Consider the following 13,117-nt stretch of genomic DNA (forward strand, 5'->3'; position numbering starts at 1 on the left):
GTCTGGACTACAGTGTTTGTTTGTTTGATTTAAGGTGAAATGGAATGGTGAAATCTCTAAAAAATTCAGAAGGTTTTAATGTTTTCTTATTCTGTCAAAAGGAGAAGCACTAGCAGATCCTGGTGGAAGAGAGACAGTATTTGGGAACTTGGAAAGCAACCTGTGAGATGGATGGCAGTGATGTTATGGTAAAAAAAGAAAGTCTTTTGCACAAACTCACTACTACTGTTTACATGGACATCAATAGTGTTGGGGTAACATGTTATAAGTAACATTCCTTACATAATATTGCTTTTCAAAAGTAACAAGTAAAGTAAAAATAAGTATTATTGTTTGAGTCACTTTTAACAAAGTTACTTTTTACCTTGCTTAATTGGCTGTTAAAAAATATTGAAAAATAAAATTTACCTTAGTCAGGTTGAATCAAACACTCAAGAGAGTGTGAATTTTGTGTTTTGATTTTGCAAAACCTTCAAGGGCAGTTTGAGTTAGTTTCCCCCAAAAATAAAAATGTTATTAATTACCAACGCAATCTCACGGCAATTTGTAACTTTTTGATTTCGTGGCTAATTCGGATGAATTCGTACGATCTTATTCGCACTATTTAGTACGATTTGCTCATCACCCAATGACTGTTAGGGGTGGGGTTAGGTGCCACGCCTCTTTTTTAAAATCGTACATTTTCGTACGACTGAACACAGACAAATTCGTACGAATTAGCCACTAAACTGACAAAACGTAAAATACGTCTTCTCGTGAGATCAGGCTGTAATTACTCACCCATATTATTCCAATCCCCTGAGACCTTTTTTCATCTTCTAGACACAAATTACCATTCGAGAGCTCCCTCATCCTCAATTGAAAATGATGGTCATGAGACCTTCAAAGTTAAAAAAAGGAACGAAACCTTCCATGTGATTTTAGTTGTTCAACTTTTTACACCACACAAAAGTGATCTTGGAGCTTTTAATGGTTACTGTTGAACTATTGAAGCTTCATGGAAGGTTTGGCAAATGTTTTTTTTTTTTTTTCTTTCTATACTTTGAAAATATTGTGGAGGGTGATGTAGCTCTTGATTTAATTTAAAATATCTTTGTCTGTGTTCTAAAGATGTACAAACATCTCAGGGGGTTGGAATAAAATAAGAGTAAAAAAAACTTTTGAAAAAAAATCTTTAAAAGATGTTTGTCGTCAAACTGTTAACCTCTACTCTGTGTATGTGTACTGATGCAAAATGTATAAAAAAAAAAACTTACATGGTGGTAATATTTTGATTAAAGTGTATATAGATACTCTAATTTTCAAATGTGACTTAAATCCGAATACTTCACTTCTTAAAGGGATAGTTCACTCAAAAACAAGATGTTATTATTTACTCTCTCCACATTTCTTTCAAACCTGTTTGAGTTGAAAAAAAATATATTTTGAAAAATATTGGAAACCGGTAACCTGGTTACATCCATTGTATATTTCTTCCTACTGTAGTAATCAGTAGCTTCCAGTTTTAACAGTCTTAGAAAGAAAGTCAGTCTTGAAGTTTTGGACTCACTCGAGGATGAATAAATGATTAGCAAATCTTAATTTTTGGGTGAGCTGACCCTTTAACTCGAGGGTCTAAGTATAACAGGAGTAAGCAAGATTAAGGTAATTGTGTTAATATCTGAATATTGTTCCTCAAACCCTTCTAAGCTTGTTGAAGCCCATTGCTCAAGAAAATACAACTATATTGTATTTTCAATTACTTGCACTTTGCAGGTAAATGTAATGTCAAATGGTCATGACCAGTAGTTGTTTTGATTGGTTACTGAAAAGGTAGCTTTAGACTTTGCCATCAAATAATTTTGATGTCACAGGATGCGATCGTTGTGCCCCACATGATCCTTAGGGTCACAGATCAAGCTGCTCTGGTTTCCTCCTTAAAGGTCACACCAACAGATAATTAAAAACGTTCCCACAAAGGGTGCATTGTGACATATGGAACAGATCTTTCATGGGCCAAGTGACTTGCCCAAATTCCACATTATTACACCAAGAAATAAAAGCGACATTTAGTGGAACCAAATTTTTCATTAAGCTCTTAGCGAAACGACTTGGCCCCACATCAAACAAGCAATACTGAATGGCAGAGAGAATAAATTCAAAACAAGATGCAGGATACAGGACGCGAGGCTTTTATTTTCCAGAATGTGCCTATTGAGCTCTTTCACAACTGTTTAAGAGTATCAGTGGAGCTGAATCCACTTCAAACTATCAGGCATTTGTGTCGTCATTATTGTAAACGATGTTAACGTTGAGGACAATATAGTCATGGTTCCCTAAACACTGTGAAGTGCGCGCTGCAAGAGATTCTGTTATTGCTCGTCGTGATCATATATCAATCTAGACAAGTGTATATATTATAACGACTTATTATTGCTAACGTAAACTAGTGTTTGACAGGTGCTTCTATTCTCAGTCAGATGACGCTAATATGAAGGCCTGTCTGGAATAGAAAAACATGGAGGATTTGATATCACAGCCAGAGATTATAGGTTCTTGGCAGAACAAAAGTTCAAGAAATCTTTATAAATGAAATGGAAAACGAGGAGGAGAGAGAATTTTGAGATGGTTTATTTCAAACATTACTAAAATAGAAAGTGATGTAACAATGAATAGAAAGACAAGTTTTTTTGGGTATACTTTTTGTTTGTTAGTTTTGCCAATTATGGTCTTTTTAAACATTTTATCAGCTGGCCAACCATATACGGTAAGTGACATTGGCTACAATAGAATTTAAAATGTTTCTTTAAGTCATAAATAGTTTTGTAATAAGCCCAGTAACACTCCAGGGTTTTTCTTCCCCTGGAGAGTACATCTTCTGAAGAGTGCCCTAAAAAGGGTTAAAATTAGCAAAAGTGATAACAAAGGTCTAAGCAGATCAATAAGCAAAAAAAAAAAAAACATACATCCTACATTGGTGCAGGATGAGGATGGTGTGTCAAACTATTTCGATCTCTAAAACAGTTAACACTGAGACTGAAGTACGGTAAATGTGCTGCACACTAGTCATTTTTGGAGGATAGTGCAAAAGAAGCTGTTAATCAAGAGCCATATAAAGCACATCTGGAGTTTGCCAATAATTTGTAATGGTAACCCGGAATGGAAGGAGTTTGGAGTAAAACGAGACCAAGATAAAGCTTTTAATCAAAATTCAAAGCAATATGTGGTGAAAATCAAAGATGTCGGCCCCTTTGGTCTGTAGCTAGCTAAAGTTTAGGAAAAAGTTTATTGTGAAAGCAAGGAAATTATCCCACATGTCAAAATGAATGAAGATTAAGGAAACTTAAGTTATATGGACATCATTTGTGATTGTTTTATGAACATTGTGTCACAATGTTCATTTAACTTTTTAGACTGCATTTTAATGTAAAAAAAAATCCGGAAAAAATGAATATCAAACATGTTATATTATTTATTTTTTTTTGTCACAAAGTGATATTAAATATTTAATTTGCAAGTTGTTTTGTTGTCATATCCAACTCTTTCCTGCACCCTATGATACTTTACATTTGACTTATGGGTGTATGTTTTGTTAAAATATTAAAATAATTTTTAATTTAAAAAATAATATCTGTGGGCGAAGCAGTGGCGCAGTAGGTAGTGCTGTCGCCTCACAGCAAAAAGGTTGCTGGGTTGATAGTTCAAGCGTTTCTATGTGAAGTTTGCATGTTCTCCCTGCGTTCACGTGGGTATCCACTGCGTAAAAACTTGCTGGATTAATTGGTGGTTCATTCCGCTGTGGTAACCCCGGATTAATAAAGGGACTAAGCCGACAAGAAATGAATGAATGAGTAATATCAGTTTGGTTGCATTATTCTCCTCACAGGTCATCTAGCTTTTATTAACCCTTTTTTGAGCAAAGAATCTTTTACTGTGGTAACTTCATTGACATTGATTACAACATAGTTTGTTTAAGTCATAAAAGTTCAAAGGTCTTGTAATAACCCCCAGAAACACTCCTGGGTTTTCCATTCAGTATTTTAACGAGTATCCTATAAAGGGTTTAAAGGAAATTAAAAGGGGGATAGAAAGATAACTCACTGTCAACTCACTTGCTTGAGAACACGGTAAACAAATCCACCATTTATTAAAAGATGCAGACTTCATGTTTAAAAAGTAGCTTTGCAGAACAATATCCATACTAGCATTAGTAAATACTAAAATTTCATCATGTGTGCAATGCTAATTTTAATCTGTTTTTTCAAGATTAATTGCCAGATTTCGTGATTTTTCAGTTCTGTAGTAATCTGAATTCTATAAGTGCACTTGCAAGCCTTATTGATTAGACACAGAAATTGAAGAAATTAAAAACAATACATAACCCCATCTCTTGAGGAAGAAGGATACATACAGTTGGCTGAAATGCTAAATTTACTCTTAAGGGCAGAGGTGTACTATACAATGGTCGTCGAAACAGCTTAAGCACAAAATTAAGCAATTAACCTAAATAATGCTCAAATGGCAACATAGTGACAGAGTTGTAACAACCTTTATACAATGTAGCACTTCAACCTTTTGGCTTTGTTGGTAACATTGGGAGGTTGCATACAATGTTCTGTGTTTGTTGGATGACCAGACATCCCTGTTTTCTGGATGTGTTTGGTGTCTTGCCTTTAACATGGATCTATTGCTGGAAATGTGCCCATTAAGACTTTACAGCAAGTCTAAAACACCCAGTCAAAACACTACACAATTAGAGATTATTAACACTTGAGATTATTAACACTGTAATTGCAGTCAAAGTGATTATTTTACCTGATTGGTGTACCTGATGCTCCGCCCTGAAGAAACCTTGATCATCAGTTATCAATAGACACAACTTTTACTTACTGTTATATTTTTAACCATGTTATAATCATTTTAATGTACAATATGCCAGAGGCTGAACAGTGTGTGGGATGCGCAATGTAAGAATTTCAACCCAAATTTTAATTATACCGCAAGTATAAAACACACAAGAAAATAATATACAGCAATTGCTGCAATTACCCTACAATTCCAGAGCAAATGCTTAAAATCACCATAAAATATGAAATTATTATCCAACATCAGTTTTTTTTTCCATTTTGAAAAAAAGTTGCAACAGTATGTCTGGTAATATTTTTTTCTTCTAGAGAAAGTCTTATTTTTTTCGGCTGTTTTTAAAAATTTTTTTTAACTATTTTAAGGACAAAATTATTAGCCCCTTTAAGGTATATATTTTTGATAGTCTACAGAACAAACCATCATTATACAATAACTTGCCTAACCTGCCTAGTTGACTTAATTAACCTAATTAAATCTTTAAATGTCACTTTAAGCTAAATAGAAGTGTTTTGAAAAATGTCTAGTAAAATATTATTTGCTGTCATTATGGCAAAGATAAAAGAAGTTGAGTTGTTAAAACTATTATGTTTAGAAATGTGTAAGAAAAAATCTTCTCTCAGTTAAACAGAAATTTGGGGAAAAAATAAACAAGGGAGCTAGTAATTCAGGGGTACTACTGAAAAAAATGTGCTAAAACTATTTGCAACATCCACTGTCATAACCAACCACATGAAAGGTTAATGTACTGTTAACCCATAAAACTAGTTCCTCAAGTTTGATAGGTAATCTGCTTTCTCATGTTTATGACAGATTTATGACAAGTTTCATTGTCTCGGTAATGACAAGTTGTCATGACAAAGACGGGCTAAGATGCATGCATAAAAAAGGCATAACTGAATAACTCTTAATGACAGTTGTCACAATCATGCATAAAACCTCCTTCCTATTCATAATATTTCATGTCAGGATTATAAATGTGTCATGACAATCTTATGAAAACACTGTTCAAGTAGTGTTACCAAAATTGTATTGTATGTTCTTAAACACTGGGGGTATTTTTGTGCACAAAGCTATCATCAATAATGACTCACAATATCAATCATTTGTAGTAAAAATACCATAGAAAACTTTACAATTTTAATATTCTTATATTCCTGTTATATACTAAAATCCATTTCCTAATTTTTGATCCTTTGTTTTTGAAAATAACAGTACAAAAAAGGGTTATTTTATTACATGACATTAAATATGCAGTACCACGCTTCACCACCAGATCACATTCAGTTTTCAATGATGACTACAGTATATAAGGCCTTTTCTGCGTATGTTATGAGGAATAAAAACCATATTTTTTTCATTCTTTTAACAATATTTGTAACAAATACATCAAATTGTAAAGTTGAACAGTTAGTTTAGTGAAATTAGATTTAAATTTTGCCTCTAAAAATATATTTTAAAAATTTAATTATGGATTGCTTTAGCGAAGTAATGCATTTTACGATTCTCAATATGCTGCAAAATAGTAAATAATTGTTGCTCAGTAATAACTATCATGTATACACACCAGATATGAAAACCAGGCATATATTAAACTTTAAAAACTAAGCAACCACAACAAACTATATATCATTTGAGACTACAAAATTATTATTTAAAGATTTAACCACAAAGAGTCCCACAGGTTGAAGGGGATAGCAAGTGAGTTTTGATCTACTACTCTTCCTACATAACAAAAACCTGTGGTAGAATGTAAAGCATTAGATCTTCCCAGTGATATATAGTTTGTCATGTTTAGATTAGGATTTAATTGCAGTAGTTAATTAATATGCGTCTCGGTGGTGGAACAGCGACAGTTAAGGGGTTTTAGCATCCTACTGTTCAAGCAAGTTAATAAATACTTCAGCAAAACAACTCAATTCCCTTTACAACATAACAAGAAAGTGAAAGACGCATGACATTTTGCAGATACTATATTGTTTTTTTGCATCTCGTTTTAAAATCCCAGCATGTCTGGTCAGTGTGATAAAGAGTCTGTCTGGCTCTTTGCCTTTGGAGCTTTAGAGGGAATTCAGGGAATGTTCTCCTGCTCTCTCATTCCTCCTGGAATGAAAGAACAATACATAGCATGCCTAATCTATCGGTTTTTGTGAATCCTGTTAGGTTTAAACCCACTGTTTACAAACTGTTGCCAAACCTGTCAGTTCTGAGAAGTCAAGCGGGCATCGTCTCGCTGCCATCAGTGTGTGTTTTATTGGACCAGACAGAGCGATGACAACAATCACTGGAGATTCGATACTGAAGGTGTGTGTGTGCGTGTGCGTGTGCGGAATCAAATCATGATGCTTTTAGTCCTGGGTTGCACAGACAACACTAGGTCTAAGACTGTCGCCAAATGTCCTCAGTAAGATTCTAAAAATGAGCAGCAGATCAACACTTGGCTTCTGGCTGCTGCTGCTGCTGAGATGGGTTTTTTATTCGTTTCACCTGGTTCTCTTTGAGAGTGGGCCAAAAACATACTTTATATTTCAACAGCAGTATGCTATGTAAGGAAATGTTTTGCTAGTTCTACTGTGGAGTGCTTTATGGTGAACAGAGAAGCTGTGGAATTCATATCAACCCTCTTGATGTACTTTTTTTAAGAGATAACAGCTGGATTAAATTGTATCATACGACACAGATGGCAATTCTGATGTAGTCAGTAAGGTGTTTAAATGTAAACTTAGCATTACATTATCAAAAACGTGATTAGCATTTGAAAATTAGACAAATGTACTGGATAAACAGTAATTTTATTAATTTATCAAAATAAAAGTTTGGGACAGTAATTCATGCTTTTGTGACCACTAGGTTAGATTACTGTAATGCACTATGTGGGGAGTAGCAGGTCAGCTATTGCCCGTTTGCAAATGGTACAAAAAGCTGCAGCACCCATGTTGGTACTTGCAAATATGACCAAATTTCATATATTTTATCTTGTATTTTATGTACTATTAGGCTTATTTTGTTGTATGTTTTCTGTACAGCCCTTTGGCTCACTTCTGTGTTTTAAAGTCTTATGTAAATTAAGTTTGACTTAATTTAAGTTTGAATTAATTTACACAATTAGGTAATTTGTTGAAATAATTGCAGTATACCTTAATTTAACTTTTTTTTTATTTCATAAGATTTCAAAAAATTGTTTTAGCTGCTTAAAAGTACTTATATAAAATTACCTAAATCGACACAATTCTTTTTTTAACAACTTAAATGTTTTATGTTGTAGCCACTTAAGTTTGTAAAATCAATTCTGCTTATTTAATCAATTTGTGTTGGGACAATATGAAGGAATTGTGTGGAACCCAGCATTTATTACAGTGTATACTCAAATAACTTTTGCAGCTTGTTTAAACTACTTATTTAAAATGAGTTGAAACAACACAATTTTTAAGTTTTTTGGGGGGACAACCTAATTATTTTATCTGCAAACTACTTAAATTTATAAGAGATAAAACTAACTTAATTGATTTGTGTTGGAACAACATGAAGGAATTGTGTGGAACCCTGCATTTTTTATCGTGTAATTTGCTACGCTAACAGTGTTGTGTTGTATTTTGTTTATGAAACCAAGTTAGATGATTCACAATGCTGTTTTAAAATATGATGTTAAATTATTTATATTTAAATATATTTGTTTATGCATTACTATTAATAGATTGTAAAAATATATAGCTAATTTCTTTTCAGGCACACAGACTTAAATGAGACCAAAGAAACTGCAAAAACAACAACAATACAAAAGGAAAAAAATCTTTAAATATTTTTGTTTATTTTAATGTTATAAAGTGAAGTTTCACAAACTAATTACGAGAGATGAACGTAATATGATTGATCGCAGCTGGTCTCTCATCTATAATCATTAGTAAGCCAATCCCATTAAGCCAAACACACTATAAGTAGCCTGTCTAAAACTACACCCTTATCTTCGTTTTCCGAAGAACCCATTAGTTTTTTGTAAACCATGAAACATTTTTTTATCTGATCATATGGGTTTCCCGTAGTCTAATGTTTGAATACATAGGCTACATGTTGGTATGCCATATCCTTTACAAATAAACAAGGTGCTAATGTCTGTATATGCCTGCAGCATTCATCTTCCATTCATCCGTCAATCCATTATTATTCATGACATCAAACAGGGGATAACTGTTAACACTTGGTTTTCCTGATTCTCTGACACCAACCTGTTAAACTTTATTTTTAAATAGAAATTAGTAACCATATTTGGCAAATTATGCTTCATCAACTGGTCACATGGATGCTAACTGGCTGATAACACCACAATCCAAGTTTATCATTGTTTCACATATGTTTTAATGATTCTCCGTATAAATAGAAAATGTTCGTCTGTATTGCAAGAGTTAAGTGTTTTTGAACCATACAATAAAGTTCTTCATCTGGTGGTATTTGTAGTTGCTATGATAATACAACAACTATAACATAAATTACCCAATACTGTATTAAATTATACTACAACACCATTTACTGTAATTAAGTATACTGAAGCAAACTGTATTGCAGCATCTGTAGTTGATGTAGTTGATCCGTTAATCTTATAGTGTGCTGTAGAATTAATTAACAAATTTGTACAATAATAAATGCAGTATGATACTCTTCATGTTTCAATAACAGCCTATATGCCTATTTACTATAAATTACTCATATTTTTCTTGTGGACACGTAAAGCTTATTGTAAGTACACTTGGTTAATTAATAAAGTGTCAGAAACTTGTATAACATGAGGCTATCATTTCGTTTTATTATCATAAGAACCTAAAAGCAATCATTTTATCCATATGCATGCACTATAACCATTTCAAACCTGTTTTTGAGTGGCTTTCTGAAAACTGTGAAATTGTTGCACAGACTGTTTGTTGATCACAGGATGGGCGGTGAAGGGAATGACTTCATTTAGACAAGATTAAAACTCTTTGACAGCCAGATGGAGCGCATAAGCAGCCCGAGTCTTGCGATCACATGTGAACAGGGTGCCTAAATTTAGGTTTTCTCCAATGAAACTGGTTGAGAAAGACGTGCGATTGCAGGTTCTCATCAAAACACCCATCTCGAACCGTTTATTTTCCAAAGCTTATACTTATCGCGAGCGCTTCATTCCAAAGTTTAACTTTGGACGTTTGACGAGTATAATTACCGTTCATTATTTGCAGCCGGTGTTAAAATTGCGCAATTAAAAGCATCCGCTGAAAGGTCGACACAAATTGAGACAGCTTCATTTGAATTTACGACCGTGTTATTACTGATGATTAAGGTGTATTTTCTTCTCCATATTAATCCAAAGTCAGTTTTGAACAAAAACTAGGGGACATTAGTTGCTTTGTTAACAAACAGATTTAAGTAATCTAACATTTAGACTTATAGAATTATTAAATGGATAATCACCCAAATCTGAAAAGTCTGTCATGATTTACTGACCCTTCACTGGCATTGAGTTTCTTTTAAATACATAAGATAATATTTTACATAAAAGTTAAATCTGTGACTTCCATAGTGTTTTTTGATTTTTTTCTACAATGATTGTCAGTGGTTACCTTTTCAGTTTTATTGAAAATATATTTCTACAACAACAGCAACTCAAAGGTTTGCAACCACTTAAGGGTGAGTAAATTTATATTATGTACATTTAAACCCCAACATGTAGGCTATTAATAATAATATAGCATAATTATGATGACATTAGCTGAAAATAAGAAGATAGATAGATAGATAGATAGATAGATAGATAGATAGATAGATAGATAGATAGATAGATAGATAGATAGATAGATAGATAGATAGATAGATTGATTGATTGATTGATTGATTGATTGATTGATTTTTGGGGGACAACTTAAATGTTTTAAGTTCAGTTCACTTAATTTTGTAAAAGATTAACCTAACTTAATTGATTTGTGTTGGGATAACATGAAGGAATTTTGTAATACTCAATAATTTTTATAATAAATTTTGTTACTAGCTAAAAAAGTACTGGATTCCAGAGTATTACTTCATGTTGTCCCAACACAAATCAATTAAGTTAACTTACAATTTTTCTCAGTCACTTTGGTGAGTTTCTCAAAACACTAGTGTATTTCTGCCCAACAGTTAATGCATTTCTCAAAACAACTAGTACAAACTGCAAAACCTAGATGATGTGTGTCACTTGCTCAAAATGGATAGTTCATTCCTTAAAAGCAAGTAATCAAAGTATCAGTGTCATCAAGATGAAAAGTCCTGACACCATTGTTTATGAACAAGATAGTCAAATGGATTAGTCATGTTTTCATTATGACAGTTTACTCTGTACATTTTTTCAATACAAAAAAAAGTCAGATTTTGGTGACGCTTCCTGAAAATGCTCTAGACAGCACTTTATACTATTTGCACAGCCATTTGAAAACTACAGTAAAGTTACACATCACTGCATTTAGTGAGGTATCTGAGTACAAGACACTGAAGATGTATGTTTCACATTTTTACTGCTTTATGCTCGCTGCAATTCTAATTTATTCACAGCATTGTGCAAAAGAATAAATAAAGCCTTATTTACAACAAACATAAACTTCCTTTGGGCAGAGCTGTGCACAACTGTAAAAAATATTGCAGAACATATTGGTACTGAACCTACAATATACACAGGTCTGTAAATCATTCATGAAATTGTTCAATTTAGAAGAAATTTTCAGGAAAATAAAGATTTGACAACTAGTTCAACATTGTTGTATGTAATGACTCAAGTAATGAAATGAGGACTATTAGTTTTATATGGAATGAGCATTAAGCATTTACAAGTTTAGTTAATTTTGACTGACATGACAAGCAAATGATAATGTTTTAAATAGCAGAGAGTTGTATGAAAGCAATTGATGCATGTCCAAAAGCATGTGCAATGGATACTGCTACTAGGATGTGCACAAATGACTAATTGTTTTGGGAAATGCATTAACTGTTGTGCAAATGTAAATAGTGTGAGAAATGCACCAGAGCCACTCAGAAAAACTGTAATTGTTTGTTTGTTTGTTTGTTTGTTTGTTTTTGTTTTGTTTGTTTGTTTGTTTGTTTGTTTGTTACAAATTCAGGTGAATTGAACATAAAACAATTAAGTTGTCAAAAAAAAACTCAAGAATTGTTTTGGCTCATTTTAAATAAGTAGTTTAAACAAGCAGCAAAAATAATTCTTTGAGTGTATACACAAACATATAGTAACAAAGTCTGTTTTTTGTTAGTGTATAGTAAGAAAGATAATGTAACAATGTTGTGTTGGATTATGGGTGTTTATGAAACCAACCATGATTCATATAGAAACTAATATTTAATATTAGGAAAAATAATAGGTTTAATAATTATTAAAAATATTTCAAATAAATAATGTCACTTCTAATTGTATTTAGTCTCATTTTAGTATTAGCCTAAATATATCTTCATCTCCTATTTGTCTAATTTTGTGAGTATATGTATATTATGGGTGTGTTTCCATAAAAGGAGTTGGCCGGATGCTGTGTGATGTGGTGCAGGAGTCCGGTCTCGTGCGCAGCTCATTATAATGTTTAGTACGCAGGGTTCGCGCAGAGAAAGGCGCGCAGCTTGCAAGAGGGCAGCAGCAGACGCGTGGAGCGCGCACTCAACATATGACAGCTCAACACGGACATACCGTACACTCTCTCTGCACATCTTTAAGCAGCATATATGGATTACACTCGGACACACAGGGCTGAAGCCATGCACTCTTGTTTGTCCCGCATGCGTTTTCGATGCTTTTTCCTCATGTTGTCATTTTTTTGCGAAGCTGCAGCTTTTAACCTGGATTTAGAAAAGCCCACGGTTTACAATGGACCTGAGGGAAGTTATTTTGGATACTCACTGGACTTTTACCACCCAACACAGGATAGAAACGTGTAAGTGGCAATTTCAGTGAATTATTTAGCTGTTTTGTTTGATAAAAAGTTTTCAAAGAGAAGTATCTTCCAGTAGCCCAAGTGTAGAAATAACCATAACTCAGTCTTGGTTTGGTTTATGCCAAACAATATTTAAGAGTATTCTTCGCAGCTTTTTTATGCAAAAACACTTTCAGCACCACCAATATGGACCAACACAATTCTGAAGTTGATTTTTGAGGGAATTTAATTAGAATGCTGACATAAAATAGATAAACATAAATTTTAAGAACAGTTGAGATATTTTCTCACTTGTAAATGCTTTGATCCAGTAGGATGCCGTTGTGTGTAGATTTATGCCTTTC

General features: G+C 33.2%; 1 protein-coding gene across 2 annotated transcripts in view; it reads left to right on the forward strand.

Annotated features, from left to right (window-relative positions):
* The first annotated feature begins 12,445 nt into the window (after window positions 1-12,445).
* itga8 (integrin, alpha 8) overlaps window positions 12,446-13,117 on the forward strand; it is a 130,266-nt gene continuing 129,594 nt past the window's right edge. For both annotated transcript variants that reach the window (XR_012392125.1, XM_021466921.2), the window contains exon 1: window positions 12,446-12,773. Coding sequence is in view for 1 of the 2 variants with exons in the window: in XM_021466921.2 (XP_021322596.1) it covers window positions 12,565-12,773 (209 nt within the window). In the remaining variant the exon portion in view is untranslated. The remainder of the gene's footprint in view (window positions 12,774-13,117) is intronic.

Source organism: Danio rerio, chromosome 16, assembly GCF_049306965.1.
Source record: "Danio rerio strain Tuebingen ecotype United States chromosome 16, GRCz12tu, whole genome shotgun sequence".
Lineage (NCBI taxonomy): Eukaryota > Metazoa > Chordata > Actinopteri > Cypriniformes > Danionidae > Danio > Danio rerio.